Raw genomic sequence first — 19,647 nt, forward strand, 5'->3', positions numbered from 1 at the left:
CAGGAAAACCCGGGCTACATGTTTCTCCAGCGCAGGAATGAAATATTAAACACAAATAACACAATAATAACAAAAACATTATGTACACAGTTACTCTTAATGGTATATAAACAGAATGGAATGAAGCTCAACCTGTCTGAATTGGCAAAAAAAAAAACACACTGACACTCTCAGAAGCTCTCAGAAATGAGTGGTGATGATAATCAGGAAAAAGGACGAGAAGTGTGCTTTTTGACAGGTCCAGATGTAAACATCACTTCAGAAAGATGAATCCCACCATCACCTCTAAAGCTTCAGTTGTTACGGAAATCAGTGTTGAGATTTGTGAGCATACATACCTTTTCACATTTGTCATTATGAAGTATTTCCAACAGATATTTTAGGAAAATTAATCTTGTTTTAATAATTGATACTTAACATTTTTATATATATATTTTTTAAATGAATCTATAACAGTGCATTAATCTATTTCAACTCTAGAGGGCTTCATCTGATCTGAATAGGAGCTGAAACACAAGATTCGTTTTAGATTAGATTAATTCTTGGTGGTTTTAAAGCAATTGCAGGAATGTGCTTGGCTGCATTTTTGCCAATGTTTGCAGTTTTAGGTCATGATAAATCTCAAACATGCGCCTATTCAGTTAACAAAACTTTATTTTTGGGGTCGGGCAGATGGAGAGATACTGTAGAAAAGGGATGTAGGGAGTCAGACACAGAATCAGGTAAAGTTGTTCAAGTTCAACCAGTTTCTTAAACAGAAAACTATGCAAAAAGGCAAAGCAACTGACAACTAAATAGATTTAAACAGACATTCAAATCAGTTTTGAGTTTGCTGAAAATCCCTTTCATTCTCAAGATAGACATCCAAACAACCTGATAAAAACACAAATAAGTAGTGAATCTCCCATAATGAAAAATATAAAAAAGCTAAGCTCTGTTTATTCTGAGTGTACAAGTGAAAGTATGTGTAGCAGTACAGTAAAAGTGAAAGAGATTTGAATGCTTAACTAGTGTGGCAGTGTTCACAAGCAACAGCAGGAAAGACGAAGACAATAACTTGCCGTTTTTCTTCGCATACACAGTTTTTCTGCACAGCTGTAACTCTTGTGACCAGTTTCAAGCTCTCTGCACACTTTTCAGCTGAGACAGGAGACTTTAGACAGAAAAGGTAAGTGGAGCTACAAACCAAGGAGCTGTTCACACACTGGGCTCTTGTGTTCAGAATAGAAAAGAACACAGTTTGGTGAAATGTTTTTAAAAGTGGAACTATTCGTAACATGGCACAGTCTTAAAATGAGGCATTCTTACTGAAGAAAAAAAATTGATTGAGATAAAACAAACATTCTGTCCTAAACAGTAGTCAGACCTGTTATGTTACTGTGACAATGATGTACGTTTTACAATGCTTACAGTATAATACAAAAACAGATAAGCAGACAATCAGTTTGTTTTGTTATTAGGCGATTATCAAGTCATTAAAGCAGATAATTTGAATAATAAGTCATTCTTTTGTGATGGGGTGATGTTGGGTGGTTAGATGGAAATAAAATATTTCTCTGATCGAATGTGTTTGACCCTAGGAGAGAATAATGGCAACTGTCAGCAGCAGTAAGTCTTAAAATATTACTGTCTTATGACAGAATATTATTTCATTAACTCAAAATATAGCATAACTTTGATCATGTACACGAGTCCATGTGTTTTTCTCTTCCTTCACAGATGAGTTTCATCTTATTGTCCCTGACAAAGCTCACAGTGCTGAGGTCAAACTGGGGTCTGATGCCACTGTACCGTGCCACCTATCACCTGAAATCAGTGCTGTTGACATGGAGATCAGGTGGTTTAAAGAGACAGAGTGTGTGTGTCTCTATAAGAACAGAGAGGTGACAGAAGGGAGGAGCTACAGAGGCAGAACAGGTCTGTCCACTGAGGAGCTGGACAGAGGAAATGTGTCCTTGAAGTTGAGAGAGTTCAAAGAATCAGACATAGGAGTTTACTTGTGTCAGGTCATCAGTGAAGACAAAACCGAGGAGATAACAGTAGGAGTAGAAGAAGGAGGTGAGCATCCCATAACTCCACTCTACATCAGCTCAATGTCCTTAACAATCTCCTGCGTGAACTAAAAGTGAAATAAACCATAAATCAGTCAGCTGTTACATGCACCAAACCCAATCAAACGCTCATCCTTCAAATTGTGTTTTGTTCCCTCCTCAGCAAAGAAAGATACTGATGTCCAACCTGTGAATCAGCCATCAGAGATTCAAGGCAGACAAGTTCATCTGACACTACACGAGGTGAGATGGCTTAAGAACTAATTTAATTTTGTTGAGATGTACATTAACACTAAAGTACTAAAAGCAATACTGAACCAAGTCTAATCATAAGTGCCTCCTCAATCAGTAATTTCAGCCCTATGTGAACGTTTTAACAGAGAAATATTTATGTACCATATTTATGATTCCATCTGTAACTGTACAGCCATAATGGACTCTTAAGACTGTTTTCTTTATACTTTCACAGTCAAACAGTACTTGGGAGGAGAATCAGAAAATGAAAATGGAGGAATCTGCTTTAATAACAGGTGAGTGTTGTTAAAGTTCACTTTCTTTGTTATAAATCATAAAAGACACATTAGGGAGACATTGAATTTCATCTTGTAGACTAGACATCATTAGTTTAATTTCCTTTTTCAGAGCTTGAAGTGAATTATGCGAGGGTACTTCACCAAACAATGTTCAAGCTTTTCAAAAATCAAGGGAAAAAACTGGAACAAACCGAAATGCAGTTAAAGGCATCCGAGATGGATTTGGAAAGAGTCTTAAAACAACTAGAAACTATCACAGAAAAATCTGGTCTCCTGCAAAATGAAAAATGCATCGATATGAAAGAATCTCACATTCAGCAAATAGAAAAACAACTGCTACAAATAACTAAACACATCGAAGAGAAACAGATTCAGCTTGAGGAGAAAGACACGCAACTGGAGAATATGAGCAAACAGATGAATGAGAAAGAGAAGCTACTGGAGTGCACAATCAAAGAGATGGAAACCAGTAAACAACAGCTGGAGACACTGAGACAGGAGAAAATGAGACATGAGGAGATGTTGGAGAAGAAAGAGCAGTTGAGGATTTCAGGTATGAAATTTGATCAAATTTTATCAAGCACATACATATTAATATGAATGTTTGCTATAGACACAACCTGACGTTACATCTGGGATTGTCTGTTCTTCTCCCAGAGTTGAATGAAAAATCCAAATGTCTTGAAGAAACTAAATCTCTTCTAGAAGAAAGAGATAGAAAGATTAAAGATCTGGAGAAAGAGAAAGAAAGACTTGACAAAGAACTTCAAGACAAAGACAGACGTCTTAAGGACAGTAATGCTAAACTGATGCAAACAGTCCGAGAGGTTGAAAAGAAACAAAATCAGATTCAGGGGAAACACACTCAACTGGAGAATATACACAAAATGCTGAGTGAGAAAATGAGACACCCAGAAAACAAAGCGAAAGAGCTGGAAGCCAGTACATGTCAATCAAAGGAAAAGGAAACTGAAAGCACAAATCTGGAGAAATAACAGCTAAAGTGTTTGGAACAGATTTTTAAAAATCCTTTTTAATGCATCAAAACATTGGGGTAGCTCCATGAGGACATGCATTTGGTGCAGTGTTTTTAAAAATCTGCATTTAAGAATAAAAAAAATCAAGAAAAGCATATAATTATTTATAACAAAAGATTTCCCCCTTAAATTTAAATCAAATTTCACATTATCCCAAGAAATAACATTGAACAGATGTCAGTAATTGCAATGTTTCTGTGGTGGTGTCCATTTAAATTATGCTGTATTTCATTTGTGGGTTGTATTGATACTTTAAGCTGCAGTCCGTAAGTTTTGCCTCTTTGTCGCCATCTCTGTTTGAAAACCTGGAATTGCAGCTCTGTGAGGAATTATCTTCCGTGTGTGGGGTTGTGATCCGGTGTTCAGGCACTGCTCCATCGCGGATGAATCTAATGTTTAGAGGTGAATGTGTGGCAGTCAGTCACCGCACCGGTGTGGAAACTGTACTCAGGAATCACAGATTCTAGCCTACATCTTAGAATATATGACCCAAATAAGAATTTTCACCGTATATTGCCATCTGAACAAGTTTAATTTCATTTCATTCACATGTGTTTCATAAACACATAATAATTTATGGATTACAATCCGCCATCAAAATGATACATTTAATTATTCTAGCTGCTGTGAGAAAAGGCAATAAATGTTCCATCACCTGCAGGATTCTCACATGCGATAGCCTAGTAGCCAGGAAAACTTCTTTGTTTACAGACGTTAAGTAATGACGCAGTGCCATGCTCGAATTTCCCACGAAAACCTACCCATACCACTCAAAATAGAAAACATTATTATAAGCTAACCGTTGTGAATCGGGCTAAAGTAAGGTGATAGTTTTGAACACTGGCAAGTTATGTACTTGCTCAAATATTTATTTCGGATAAATTTTAACCCAAAAAAAGTTACGGACTGCAGCTTTAAACAACACTGCGCAGGACGGAAAATGAGAACTGCATCAGGTGGAAAATAGCAAAAACACTTATGCCGTGCCTTGCTGCGGGTCTATGATAGGGCCCATGAGTCATTAAATGCATACAGCTCTTTTTTTCTAAGAGCCGTTTTTATCCTCCCCCATCGCCACGTTGTACAAAGATGAAACCTGCTGTGCTAGATTGGAGAGTTAATTTCCTTGGACCAACCTGTTTTTTGAGGGCAACAAGTTTTAGCACTGTTTGCACATCTGTCTGGTGTTTTAAGTATGCTTAAAGAAAAACCATGCGAATTCGTCAGTCAACACCAGTGCTGAGCATTTTATCCTTAAAACTGAGTTGTACCAAAAATGTGAAAATTCTAAACATTGTATTGAGGGTGGGGGTTTATATGAATGTAACTCTGAAGGGAACTGACCCTTACAAAAATTAACCATGGTTTTACTACAAATAAAACTTGGTTACTATATAGATTAAACTATGGTAACCAAAAAATTAACCATGGTTTGGCAACACTAACCATAGTTTAACCATGGAATTTGTAGTAAAACTGTGGTTATACAGATGGTCAGGCAAAAAAAATTAAAACATGGTTACTACAATTTTACTATAATAAAACCATGGTTAATTTCCTACAGTATAGCATATTTGTTTGTATTGTAATTAAAATGCAGTAGGTTGCCTCTAAATTCAAATGGCTACAGAGTTCTAGTTTAAGACCAGTTCAGCCTGTAATAAAGCCAATAAACATCTTGTTCACATTCTTTGACATTCTTTCGGCAATCGGTATTGGAATCGGTCCATTTGCTTGTTAAAAAAAAAAAAAAAAAAAAGCAGTAGGAATCAGCCATAAAAAATCATGATCGGTATATCCCTAAATTGTAGGTGCCACAGTGATTTAGCTGTTAATAAATAGAAGAATACAGAAAATCACAAGAGAAGACATAAGTTTCCTTGCATTTTAACAGTTTTTATACTTTTTTTCCCATGTGAGAGCCTATTTTTCTGACACTGAACCTCATCAATAAATTGCATTTTACATCTATACATTTAGCAAGCACTTGTATCCAATGCATCTTACATCTAGGGCTGGACAATAATTCAATATCAATATGTATCGCGATATAATTTTTTTCAATAACGGTGATATGATTTTTAAACACATTTCCGATATTTCGATATACATTACCAGTGTTTCCCATACATTGATTTATTTGTGGCGTTTGACTTCGGTGAATATACATAAATCACCCGCTTTTTGAAAAGTGCAGTGCTAATATGAATGTATCTCTGAAGGGAACATACTGTCATCAGAATAGTTTTGATGGCATTTTCATTTTATCGGATAAAGTAGGGTTCAGAGCGGAGCTGCTTAGATTACAGCCGTTACTGGGGAAACCGCTAGTTCTGGCTCTCAAAGCACCTCCTACTGGCAGAGAATCAGATTCTACTCCGCTGTTTTCAACATAATAATAAATGTTTTTTGAGCAGCAAATCAGAATATTAGAATGATTTCTGAAGGATCATGTGACTGGAGAAATGATGCTAAAAATTCAGCTTTGAAATCACAGGAATAACTTGCATTTTAAAATATTTTCAAATAGAAAACAGTTATTTTAAATGGTAAATATTTCAAAATGTTACTGTTTTTGCTGTATTTTGGATCAAATAAATGCAGGCTTGGTGAGCAGAAGAGAATTCTTTAAAAACTAAAATCTTACTGTTCAAAAACCTTTGACTGATAGTGTATGTTAGCCTATAGTTTGAAGTTAAAGATATTAATATTAATAAGGTGAGTCTGAGATGTTTATTTGACAGTGATTTCACATTTCTTGTTTGTATGAAGGCTAAATACAAATAAAAGGTGAACATTAATTTTTTTGTGCTGTTTTTCCCCCCTATATATAGTTTTATAGGAGGAGTTCATAGACTTGGCAAATTCATTTTTCATAAGTTTGTAGGTACAGACATCTGTTGTGGGCATTCTTGGCTATTTTTAATAGTGTTCATATCGATATCGGAATTATATCTTATCGACCGAAATTAAGAAATATATTGTGATATCAATTTTGGCCGTATCGTCCAGCCCTACTTACATCAGAGGAATATAAGCAATTTGTAACAGAACTAACAATATACATAGTGAAGGAAGCCAGGTTTATTAGAATACTAGAATGGGAAAATAGCTACAGCAAAGGTGAAATGCAAAAAAGAAGAGAATCAATTTCAATATGACTTTTAATAAAGTTGGCTATTACACTTTCTGTTATTCTGGTTGTACATATTGCTCCAGATTCCCTAATACCCTCACTATAAGGCTGAATACATGCATGCTGAGAAAGACAAATAAATTCAAGATTAAATAGAATTTGGTCAGTTACTACATTATTCACATTTTTTCTTGATTTTACTTTTTTCAGTACATTCCACTGTCATCCAATCTATCATCAGCGATCGGAACAATCTGTTGAAGTGCCTTAGTATCAGAACATCAATGTCATCCTCGGTTTCAATCTCATAATGGTAGTTCTTCACTGGGAAGATGTTTGTCAGTGGCACACCAGTTTTGACATGGCACAAATCGATCTGGACAGGAACAGAATGTGAGGTCAGAAAATTAAATGTCTATTAGACAAAATCAGATCAACATGTGCAATATGTAAACGTGAAACACATGTATGTCTTTGGATATCACGTACCTTCTCTTTGATAAGCAGTCAATTCCATTCATTCTCTACTGTAGGAGAGGAAGAATTGTATAAACTTGTTAAATCATCTAAACCAACAACATGTATGTTAGACCCTATCCCATCTAAACTACTAAAAGAGCTGCTTCCAGAAGTCATAGATCCTCTTTTGGCTATTATTAATTCATCATTGTCATTAGGATATGTCTCCAAAACCTTCAAATTGGCTGTTATTAAGCCTCTGATTAAAAAAACCACAACTTGACCCCAAAGATCTAGTTAATTACAGACCGATCTCAAATCTCCCCTTTCTGTCAAAGATACTAGAAAAAGTAGTATCCTCACAATTATATTCCTTCTTTAGAGAAAAATTATATCTGTGACGAATTCCAGTCAGGATTTAGACCGTATCGTAGTACTGAGACTTCTCTCATTATAGTTACAAATGACCTGTGTAAAAATGAGTTAGCTTTAATAGCAAATTCTCATTTATTAAATTGCTGGTTAGGTTTGAAACCCGCCACAGGGTGTCCGGTAAGAGACTTGGTCAAAGATTGTTGAAATATGGGAGTAACCCATTTATTTGTAACCACAACAACTCAGAGAATTACAAGGGTTATGTGGTTTCTCTATAAAACAGAAAATGAAGAGTAAATATGAATATACATAATGAATATTCAGTAAAACAAACAATTGAACAGATTAATAAATTAAAGAAAAACAAACTCGGCGTGCCATATACATAGAATTAAACAGTGCACAGCTTTATCTGGTGAGTATCGTATCAGTGGTGCTCTGTCTGAACATGTTCTGTGCACATGCGCATTAAGATGTTTACAACTTTAAAATATCTCGAGAATGAGCACTTCGTGAGTAAATTACACTGAAATACAAAGGAAATAGACCTAGATAACATTAATATAAACTATGAATAAAGGTAAATTATATATACAGCGCAACATCTTGCTAAGGACATGTTAATATCTTAGCATTAGCCATAACAATTGAAACACATCAGACAACGAAATATAATAGACAGCTAGGTCAAGCATATCACATACGCGATCGTTACAAAGATCGGATATTACACTTACTTTCCATAGACGCACAACACCCGTAAAAGTGAGTAGAACTATATGTGACATGCAACGGCAAAGTTTTGCGTCCGCATCAGCGCTTCAATGGACTCACTCTCTACTTCACACTGAGCGCTGTGGGCGGGATGTTTGCCTGCACGTGGATCAGCGAACGCTGATTGGCTGCCTGTGTGTCAATCAGTCTCGGTAAAAAAAAAGAGAAAGATCTGATCAGAAGATTCATTATTCTTAAAGCTATAATGGCCTTTTTAACAACCTGCTTCTATCATCTGATCGCGGTTGTATCTCTTTATTAGTTCTACTGGATCTTAGCGCTGCGTTAGACACTATCGACCACAACATTCTTTTGAATAGACTAGAAAACTTTGTTGGCATTAGTGGAAGTGCCTTAGCATGGTTCAAATCGTACTTATCTGACCGCCATCAGTTCGTAGCAGTGAATGAAGAGGTATCATTTCGATCACAAGTGCAGTATGGAGTACCTCAAGGCTCTGTACTAGGGCCGTTTCACGCTTTACATGTTACCCTTGGGAGATATTATCAGGAGACATGGTGTTAGCTTTCACTGTTATGCTGATGATACTCAGCTCTATATTTCTTCGTGGTCCGGTGAAACACACCAAATTGAGAAACTAACGGAATGCATAGTTGATATAAAAAACTGGATGACGAGTAATTTTTTACTGCTAAATTCTGAAAAAACAGAGGTGTTAATTATCGGACCTAAAAACCCCACATGTAATAACCTAGAACATTATCTAACACTTGATGGCTGCTCTGTCAATTCTTCTTCATCAGTCAGGAACCTAGGTGTGCTGTTTGATAGCAATCTTTCATTTGAAAGCCATGTTTCTAGCATCTGTAAAACTGCGTTTTTTCATCTCAAAAGCATATCTAAATTGCGAGCTATGCTCTCAACGTCAAATGCAGAAATGTTAATTCATGCGTTTATGACCTCAAGGTTAGACTATTGTAATGCTTTATTGGGTGATTGTTCTGCAGCTTGATCAACAAACTACAGTTGGTCCAAAATGCAGCAGCTAGAGTCCTTACTAGAACCAGGAAATATGACCATATTAGCCCGGTTCTGTCAACACTGCACTGGCTCCCTATCAAACATCGGATAGATTTTAAAATCTTGTTAATTACTTATAAAGCCCTGAATGGCTTAGCTCCTCAGTACTTGAGTGAGCTCTTATCACGCTATAGTCCTCCATGTCCACTACGTTCTCAAAACTCTGGCCATTTGATAACACCTAGAATATCAAAATCGACTGCGGGCGGCAGATCCTATTCCTATTTAGCACCCAAACTCTGGAACAATCTACCTAACACTGTTCGGGAGGCAGACACACTCTGTCAGTTTAAATCTAGATTAAAGACCCATCTCTTTAGCCTGGCTTACACATAACACACTAATATGCTTCTATTATTCAAATCCGTTAAAGGATTGTTAGGCTGCATTAATTAGATCAACTGGAACCGGGGACACTCCCCATAACACACAATGTACTCGTTACATCGTAAGTAGAATGGCATCTACGCTAATATTTGTCTGTTTCTTTCCTATTTTGTTTCTCAGTCCGTATCCGATCAGATGGTGGATCAGCACCAAGAGATGATGTCTACAGCCCTGATCGTTAGCGGAGACCAGGACACCTAGATGAGCCCCAGAGACATATCCCCAGCAAAGACCTAGATTAAAATACAATAAAACTAAAAATATAACAAAATAACTAAAAATATAATAAAATACCTAACTGCATAATACTACTATTGTTAGAAATTGCAACAAAATTTAAAAATAAACTTTTGAACTGCGGGTTTCGTCTGGCTCTATCCTCCAATTTGATACTGTTAAGTGCTTTGACACAATCTGTATTGTTAAAAGCGCTATATAAATAAAGGTGACTTGACTTGACTGTGATTCTATTTTTGATATGTAGTTTTGGTTGATTTGTTATTTTGTTTGTACATGTTGTAGCACTTATTATTAATCAAGCTGAAAAGCTGTCATGTATGTGAGCTCATGAGTGAAAATCATAAACATTCGGGGAAGTCTTACCCCTATTACTGATTCTCTGGCAGATGATCTTCAATGAGTCGATGAGTAGATCATCTTGGCATATCAAGATGCTGATTAGACATGATTATTGCACAGGTGTGCCTTAGGCTGGCCACAATAAAAGGCCACTCTAAAATGTGCAGTTTTACTGTATCGGGGGGGTCCAAAAACCAGTCAGTGTCTGGTGTGACCACCATTTGCCTCACACAATGCAACACATCTCCTTCGCATAGAGTTGATCAGGTTGTTGATTGTGGCCTGTGGAATGTTGGTCCACTCCTCTTCAATGGCTGTGCGAAGTTGCTGGATATTGGCAGGAACTGCACGCTGTCGTATACGTCGATCCAGAGCATCCCAAACATGCTCAATGGGTGACATGTCCGGTGAGTATGCTGGCCATGCAAGAAGTGGGATGTTTTCAGTTTCCAGGAATTGTGTGCAGATCCTTGCAACATGGGGCCGTGCATTATCATGCTGCAACATGAGGTGATGGTTGTGGATGAATGGCACAACAATGGGCCTCAGGATCTCGTCATGGTATCTCTGTGCATTCAGAATGCCATCAATAAAATGCACCTGTGTTCGTTGTCCATAACATACGCCTGCCCATACCATAACCCCACCGCCACCATGGGCCACTCGATCCACAATGTTGACATCAGCAAACTGCTCACCCACATGACGCCATACACGCTGTCTGCCATCTGCCCTGTACAGTGAAAACCGGGATTCATCCATGAAGAGAACACCTCTCCAAAGTGCCAGACACCATCGAATGTGAGCATTTGCCCACTCAAGTCGGTTACGACGACGAACTGCAGTTAGGTCGAGACACCGATGAGGATGACGAGCATGCAGATGAGCTTCCCTAAAACGGTTTCTGACAGTTTGTGCAGAAATTCTTTGGTTATGCAAACCGATTGTTGCAGCAGCTGTCCAGGTGGCTGGTCTCAGACGATCTTGGAGGTGAACATGCTGGATGTGGAGGTCCTGGGCTGGTGTGGTTACACGTGGTCTGCGGTTGTGAGGCCGGTTGGATGTACTGCCAAATTCTCTGAAACGCCTTTGGAGACGGCTCATGGTAGAAAAATTAACATTCAATTCACGGGCAACAGCTCTGGTGGACATTCCTGCAGTCAGCATGCCAATTGCACGCTCCCTCAAAACTTGCGACATCTGTGGCATTGTGCTGTGTACAGATGGGTACAGACCTGTTTAATGAGATGAATAAGCCAGGCTGGACAACCCAGGCTTAAAAAGGTGTAAAGGGTCTAAGGGCATAAGGCTACAAAGAGAGCCCACACCAAAAAAAAAAAAAAAAAAAAGTAAGCTACTGGGGTGTGGGTAACATCAAGCCGGTAGTATTTGACAAATGGGTGTGGAGAGGCCCAGCTTACAGTGGCACAAATGTCCTGCAAGGAAACCCCTTTAAACAGAGTCCACAAGGCCGCTATGGCCCTAGTGAATTGCACTTTGAGGCCCACATGGCCGAACTCCACTAGATTCATATGCCAGAAAGATGGCTTCCACGAGCCAATGAGAGAGGCATTGCTTAGAAATGGGCTACCCCATGTTCAGGGGGCCTAAGAAATTAAGAGCTGATCACTCCTCCTGAAAGGGCTGGTCCTGTCGGCTGGTCCCTGCACAACAGGACATAAAGCATTTAGCCTCTGATCCTCCACAGAGGAAAAAGGAAGGAGGGTAAAAGGGAAGCTGCTCAAACACTTTACAAGTGAAAGTTGGGAAGCATTCTGGCATAAAGGCCAGTTTAGGCCTGAGAAAAACTCCACTGCGAGAGAATTAGTGCACGAGGGATGAACAGAAAGAGCGTGCAAATCACTGACACGTTTGGTGGAAGCCAAGGCCAGGCGCAGAGTTGTCTTGAAAGACAGAAGCTTACAGGAGATATCTCCCTGGGGCTCAAAGGGCTGTTGAGACAGGGTTCTAGAACTAACCTTCTAGTGACTGGAAGGGAACGGCGAGCCCCCTTCGTAAGTCTATGAAAAAATGAGGGCGTGTTGACACAGAAACATCAGTGACTGAGCACTGCTATGATATTAGCTGGTACCCCTCGCACCACTCCTCAAACACAAGCCACTTGCAATCATAAAGGGAGCATGCAGAAGAGGCTCCAGCCTTCTGAATAGTAGCAATAACACATGGGGGGGAGCTCCAATGTGTTTAAGTTTGCCCTCTCATGGGCCAGGCCCAGAGAGCCACCCAGTCCAGGTGAGGGTAGTGGATTTCCCCGTTCGCTTGGGACAGGAGGTCTGTGCGTAATGGGAAGGGCCATGGCTAGACATACAGATAAGGGATTATCTCTGCCAGCCATGGAGCTTTGGGTCACCTGGGTGCAATCAAAATCAGAGTTAAACTCTGTTCTTTCACCCTGACTGGGGTAGGAGTTATTAGGCAGAGCAGAGGAAAAAAGTAGAGCAGCGCATTGGACTATGGGTGGGCCAGTGCGTCCACGCCGAAGGGGGGCGTCCTCATCCCGTAGCACAGCAGTTCTCAATTCCAGTCCTCACGCCCCCTCCTATTAAATCATGAAAGAACTGTGATTAACCACATTATTTTAGAAAGCCGAGTTAAATTTCACTAGCCAAACCCAGGCCTGATTACTGCCAGACCTGTTGAATCAAGAAATCACTTAAATAGAACCTGTCTGACAAAGTGAAGCATGTTTAAAGAGCAACACATCATTCCGCGATCTTAAGAAATTCATAGAAACAAAATAATTTACATGTATCAGTCTGGAAAGGGTTATAAAGCCATTTCTAAGGCTTTGGGACTCCAGCAAACCATGGTCAGAGCCATTATCCACAAATGGAGAAAACTTGGAACAGTGGTGAACCTTCCCAGGAGTGGCCGGCCTACCAAAATTACCTCAAGAGCACAAAGACGACTCATCCAGGAGGTCATAAAAGAACCCAGAACAACATCTAAAGAACTGCAGGCCTCACTTGCCTCAATTAAGGTCAGTGTTCATGATTCAACAATAAGAAAGAGACTGGGCAAAAACAGCATCCATGGGAGAGTTCCAAGGCAAAAGCCATTGCTGACCAAAAAGAACACAAAGGCTCATCTCACATTTGCCAAAAAATATCTTGATTATCCCCAAGACTTTTGGGCAAATATTCTGTGGACTGATGCGACAAAAGTTGAACTTTTTGGAAGGTGTGTGTCCCGTTACATCTGGCGTAAAACCAACACCGCATTTCATAAAAAGAACATCATACCAACAGTCAAACATGGTGGTGGTAGTGTGATGGTCTGGGCCTGCTTTGCAGCTTCAGGACCTGGATGACTTTCCATAATTGATGGAACCATGAATTCTGCACTCCATCAGAAAATCCTGAAGGAGAATGTCCGGCCATCAGTTTGTGACCTCAAGCGCAAGTGCACTTGGGTTATGCAGCAGGACAATGATTCCAAACTCACCAGCAAGTCCACCTCTGAATGTCTCAAGGAAAACAAAATTAAGGTTTTGGAGTGGCCAAATCAAAGTCTGGACTTAAATCCAATTGAAATGCTGTGGCATGACTATAAACAGTCCATTCATGCTCGAAAACCCTCCAATGTGGCTGAATTAAAACAATTCTGCAAAGAAGAGTGGGCCAAAACAGCGATGTGAAAGACTCATTGCCAGTTATCGCAAACGCTTGATTGCAGTTGTTGCTGCATAGGGTGGCCCAACCAGTTATTAGGTTTAGGGGGCAAGCACTTTTTCACACAGGGCCATGTGGGTTTGTATTTTGTTTTCCCTTCATAATAAAAAACTTAATTTAAAAATACTTACTTGTTTACTTGTGTTATCTTTGATTAATATTTAAATTTGTTTGATGATCTGAAACATTAAAGTGTGACAAACATGCAAAAAAATCAGGTAGGGGGCCAAGACTTTGTCACACCACTGTATGGTTGTGGTGTTGTCACAAAGCACCAGCAAGTGGAGTCCTTGCAGGTAGTGCAGAACATTTATCAGAGCCTTCCAAACTGGGAGTCAAGAAATTGACTGAAAAACGCAGGAAAAGTAGCTTGTAAATCTGCGTCTGCGGTTGGGAGGAGCAGAGTCGGATAATGCTCGTGTGTGCAAATGGTTAATATAATATATGATATAATAGTATATTAAAATATTAATAAAGATATAAATAGATTGGACCGCCACCGCTCACGCATTCAGCGTGAGACAGTCAGAATTCACTCTAAACGCCACACGCAGACACAATATAAATAAGATATTATTTGGACAATCCCTGTGTGTTGGCCACCTCGCGCCTCCAACGCAGGAGCGCGAATATTTATTTATTTATATAAATCGATGGCTTCCTGCGCATGTTGAAGACCCATGCAAACAATGCAAAAGAGATGGGGATCCCCAGCGACGATGAGGGCACCGCACGCGGCTGGGCAGGCTCGCGAAAGGTTGTCCAAGGTGGTAAATGGGACAATGGAAAAGGACAGGTAGGAGGCGGGCAGCCTAGTAATTAGTACGAGCGTGGGCGGCTTGCAGAAGAAAAACAGCTGACCTGGTAAATTGACAAGCACGCCTGGCAGAGGTGTGAGTAAATTTCAGAGGTTTTCAACTGAGGAAAGGTAGCGCGTGCGGGGGCTATATGCGCTTGGTTAAGGGGCGGCCCCTTACCTGCCATTGGGCATGCGCTCCTGTCTGTCAAGCCAGGCTTGGTGCAATTGGATGCTTCTGCAGAGGTCAGGCGCGGATGCCCTTCCCATAGGTGGATCTCGAACACGAGAGGACAGAGAACTTAAGTTAAAAGGTGTGTTCGACTTCATGCGGCGCCATGAAAACCGATCGGCAGGTGGCTTGAAGCAGTGCATTCCGGTTAGAAAATTTGTCCGACTTGAACCGGCGCCGATGCCACGTCACGGTCATGTGTGGCATCAAAGTACCGCGAGAGCGTTTCGAGAGCAGCCGGCTCACTCAGCCGCCACAGTTTCTCCAGAGAGACTGCGGGAGCGCTGATGACGACACAACTGTTTCATGATTGGCCAAATTCACCACATGACAACAATGACGTATGTTTCTAACATCTTCAATTCCAGTACAGTTCACAAATCTTATTTTACTAGGAGAATATCACAATCGTGTGAAAAAAATGGAAGCTAAGCCAAACTTTGAACATTTTATAAAAAGAGATTAAACAAATGCTACTACATTAGATAAAATTAAGAACAAAAAAGCAAGAAAGACCTATGAAGCTTTTTGTTACTTTAAATTGTTGTAATTTTACCCCTGGCATGAATTGTTTCACTTTACATATTCTCATGAATGTTTATTTGTTTTTGTACTTGTTGTGTGTTGTATATGCTTGTACAAACCTTTGTATAATTTTTGTATAATAATAAAAAAAATACTGCCCACAAATCTGTTTTTAGAACAGTAAAAGCTTTTTTTTACTGTATAGTCACAATGTTATAATGAGTCAAATTTAATAATAAAAAAACACAGATAAAGGCCTATTGGTATTTAAATAGTAGCCTACAGGTTTATGTTGAACTTTATTCTTGAACAGATGGCCCTGTATTAAGCAGTATATAAAAAGTGTTTCTGTTGCTCATGAAAACATTTCTAAAACATCCGTGCATTTGACAAATATAGCATGTTATTCACTTCATCTGTGATAAGAGTATCCAAACACCGTGAGAGCATCAATATCGGGAGCAGAAAGTGTCCGACTTGACGTCTCCGCTTTCAATTCCGCCCCCGACTGCAAGCGGCTATTCTCGCCGATAGGTCTGTGCGGCGCCGCATGAAGTCGAACACACCTAAAATGTTATATTCACAATTAACTTGGTTTATTACCTTATAGCCGTCCTTGACATAGCCAAACACTGCATTGATGATGTCGTCTGGTTGCGACCCAGCCAATACATCAGGTTCTAAGCCCACAATGTCCTTGAAGACGAAGATTTCTTCCCACTTTTGATGGTGAATCCTCTGAGCTACAAATCCTAACAAAATATGTTTGTGAACCAATAAAATCCTCATATGATTAGACAAAATTCTTACAATGCTCAAGGATGGGTCAACTGGACATTTCTGGGTCTTTTAGAAAGAACATGCAACTATAGGTGACAGATATCCTACTTGATGTCTTAACCAATTGATATGTTTGTTACTATATATACCTCCTATAATTTCAAGTCAATCAGAACATTGCACACTGAGATATGAGTGTTCACACTGTCTGGCGGCCATTTTGAAAGCTGTCTAAAAACTTTCACCAAAAGAGGAGCCCCTTAAATGTGTTTTTTAGATGTTTAAGCCTTTATTTTGGGTAAGTTTCACTACTTATTGTAAAATTAAGAGATTATTGTTCAGACTTTTGCATATTATAACCTGGAACTTGGATGTGGGAAATAATTACATTAGATCCAAAAGATAGTTTTAGCAACACAGCGCAGATGCTACAGAACACAGTTAGCTGACTAGCTGTATAAGATTGTGTGCTACGCTAACATATTACTTCACAGGCATTACTGGCTTGTACTTTTACATCCATAATATCATAACTTGACAGTTTATTGCTGGTCTGTCATTTTACAGTGCTGTAATTTTTAAAGATTTCATATTAATTTAAGGTGAGCTTAAGGTGCACTACTATGAAAATCGCACAGCTTCAGTGTGACATCAATAAGAAAAAGTATAATTTCATAGATATTGTTAATAATAGTTGTTCATATTAAAATATGTATGAACTTAATACATGACCTATTTATTTAGCAAAAATCCTGTCATTTTAATAAATATTACATTAAATTTATTAAAAAATTGTTGCTGCTCCAATTAAGCTCAGTGTGCTCTCTTTAAGCTCTTCCACACTGAACCTCTATATAAATACTTCATAAACAGACTTTAAATATTAACTGATGGTTGTCACTGTAAGTTAAGTTAATCGATTTTCTATGGATTCTGTCAACTGAAATCTGCAGATTGGCTCTGATCTTTGGCAACTAGCATCAACTTCTCCAGACTGTAAATCTGTGGAAAATCGGGGCAAAAATCATGTAGTGTATTCCAGCCATAAGAGACTATAGATAAGTTGACGTCCATTTAAAAAGTGGTTTCATAATGAGGCTAGTTTCTGTGTTCATCCCTATTAATTAAATGTTTCATTGGTTTGTTTTATTTGATTTTTGAATGTTACTTAGCTGAACGTGGACTAGTACAGATGTCGCAATGAGTTTAGATGACACTTCATTATGAATATATAACTGATCAAATTGAATGCCTTGTTGCTTGATTTTGCTGTTTTTTTGTTTTCGTGATTGACTTTGTAACTTAAAAAATATATATTTTTACAATTATTCTTTAAAATTTTTCCTTAAAATAAACAAGAATTTTTAATAAAACATAATGTGAGCTTAATGGGAACATGGGTGTGCTTAAAGGGTACAAAAATTTACCCATTAAGCACAGCCAGACTTTTTTAATTTAATGATGTATATCTTAATTGAAATGCTTTTGTCATTTAAAATAAAATTAAATATTTTTGTGTGAGATATTAATATTTTATTTTAACATAACTTTTTGTACTGAAACCAATATTTTGTGCACTAAAAATGTCTCAATGCAGATTTTGGTGAACTTAATAAGTACGTTTACCCTACATCATAACTGCAATATACCTCTGAGGGGAACAGGTACAATAATGTTGAGAGATGTGTCCAGGGACGTTGCTAAACAATATTTATGTTCTTTTTTTTTTTTTTTTTTCAAGTTTGTAGTTTGTAGGTGTTCAATTACAGAAACAGAATAATCAAATGGAGCCCCCTACTGGGAAACTGTATTGAATGCAGCCCATTAAAAACAAACTGCATAGCAAAGAAGCCTGTCATATAAATGCAAATGATGCATATTAAATAGGGAGAGTAACTGCAATCAGAGTCAAAATCTGATAGTCAGTAATAACAGAAAACGTCTTTGGGTCAATATCACTGTAGGGTGCCTTTTGGTGTACATAATAACCTGTACATAAATAACTCATTTGCCATGATAACTTAAAGGGATAGTTCACCCAAAAATGAAAATTCTGTCATCATTTACTCAGTAGTTCAAAACCTGTATGAATGTCTTTGTTCTGCCGAATACAAAGGAAGATATTCTGAAGAACGTGGGAAACAGAGCAGTTCTGCGGCACCATTGACTTCCACAGTATTTGTTTTCCTGCTATGGAAGTCAATGGTGCCCCAAAACATCCTGGTTACAAACTTTCTACAAAATATTTTCCTTTGTGTTCAGCAGAATAAAGACATTCAAGGAACTACTTGAGGGTGAGTAAAAGATGACAGAATTTTCACTTTTGGATGAACTATCCCTTTAACACAAAAATGACTATATATGAAAGGGTGTGTTATATTAGGCTAAGTTTTTATATTCATAACAAAAGCATTACTTGGCTCTTTAGATACATTTTCTAGATTTTTCTTAGTTTTGTGTAAGAGGATGCGTGTTATTTTGCTATGTCCCATTCACTGCTCATTAAATTTGATTTAGAGTAGAATACAGTCAAATCATAAAATAAAATAAAAAATTGTCATCTATTAATATTTTGTAAATTTTTTGTTAAACTCAATTTGAGTGTATTGATCACGCATTAAAGAAAAAAAAATTTAATTTCCACCCTGTCGTGTTAAGAAAAGGCCATCCCCTTTAGTGACATCAGGACAACAATGTCACTGGGGGCAATAACATGCAAACAAAAAACTGCATTAAAATATCACAGTTTTCTCCAAATAAGAAAAAGTGCATGTGTGAATTGTATGAGTTTCTTTAAAAACACATGGTTTACATAAAATCTTTTATATATTTATAATTTGAAAGGAAACAAATAACCCTGTTTAGAAAAGGGACATCATACCTTTCAGAAAATATAATTTGCATCTTAATTTTGCAATGAAAATGTTTTAACAGTAATATACAGGTGCTGGTCATATTTATTTCACTAATTCCATTCAAAAAGTGAAACTTGTATATTATATTCATTCATTACACAGACTGATATATTTCAAATGTTTATTTCTTTTAATTTTGATGATTATAACTGACAACTAAGGAAAATCCCAAATTCAGTATCTCAGAAAATTAGAATATTTACATTTGAGTTTCAGTTAATGACCATCCCTACAGTATAAATTCTGGGTATCTCTTGTTCTTTGAAACCACATTAATGGAGAAGACTGCTGACTTGGCAATGATCCAGAAAACGAACATTGATGCCCTCCACAAA

General features: G+C 38.1%; 1 protein-coding gene and 1 long non-coding RNA gene across 3 annotated transcripts; one reads left to right on the forward strand and one right to left on the reverse strand.

Annotated features, from left to right (window-relative positions):
* Positions 1–591: 591 nt before the first annotated feature.
* LOC131541292 (polyamine-modulated factor 1-binding protein 1-like) lies at positions 592–5,323 on the forward strand. 2 transcript variants are annotated; one of them, XM_058776959.1, is made up of 8 exons: positions 592–722; positions 1,083–1,168; positions 1,581–1,608; positions 1,720–2,058; positions 2,215–2,294; positions 2,521–2,581; positions 2,694–3,137; positions 3,242–5,323. In XM_058776959.1, the coding sequence occupies exons 3-8, from the start codon at positions 1,590–1,592 to the stop codon at positions 3,577–3,579; spliced, it is 1,281 nt and encodes a 426-aa protein (XP_058632942.1). In that variant the 5' UTR covers positions 592–722; positions 1,083–1,168; positions 1,581–1,589; the 3' UTR covers positions 3,580–5,323. The 2 variants fall into 2 exon arrangements, with proteins under 2 accessions (XP_058632942.1, XP_058632941.1); XM_058776958.1 differs by lacking the exon at positions 592–722 and having other exon boundaries at positions 1,008–1,168.
* Positions 5,324–5,395: 72 nt separating this feature from the next.
* LOC131541286 (uncharacterized) lies at positions 5,396–8,478 on the reverse strand. The gene is made up of 3 exons (XR_009271456.1): positions 8,329–8,478; positions 7,247–7,284; positions 5,396–7,133 (listed from the first exon to the last, which is right to left on the reverse strand). It is a non-coding gene; the product is annotated as an uncharacterized LOC131541286 (long non-coding RNA).
* Between the last annotated feature and the right edge of the window lie 11,169 nt (positions 8,479–19,647).

The sequence above is a fragment of the Onychostoma macrolepis genome, chromosome 05 (assembly GCF_012432095.1).
Source record: "Onychostoma macrolepis isolate SWU-2019 chromosome 05, ASM1243209v1, whole genome shotgun sequence".
Classification (NCBI taxonomy): domain Eukaryota; kingdom Metazoa; phylum Chordata; class Actinopteri; order Cypriniformes; family Cyprinidae; genus Onychostoma; species Onychostoma macrolepis.

What these genes read in the sequence shown, in the direction of transcription:
- LOC131541292 (XM_058776959.1), top strand. An exon ending in TTCATCTGACACTACACGAG is followed by an intron (nt 2,295 to 2,520) that starts GTGAGATGGCTT and finishes ATACTTTCACAG; the next exon opens with TCAAACAGTACTTGGGAGGA. An exon ending in GGAATCTGCTTTAATAACAG is followed by an intron (nt 2,582 to 2,693) that starts GTGAGTGTTGTT and finishes TTCCTTTTTCAG; the next exon opens with AGCTTGAAGTGAATTATGCG.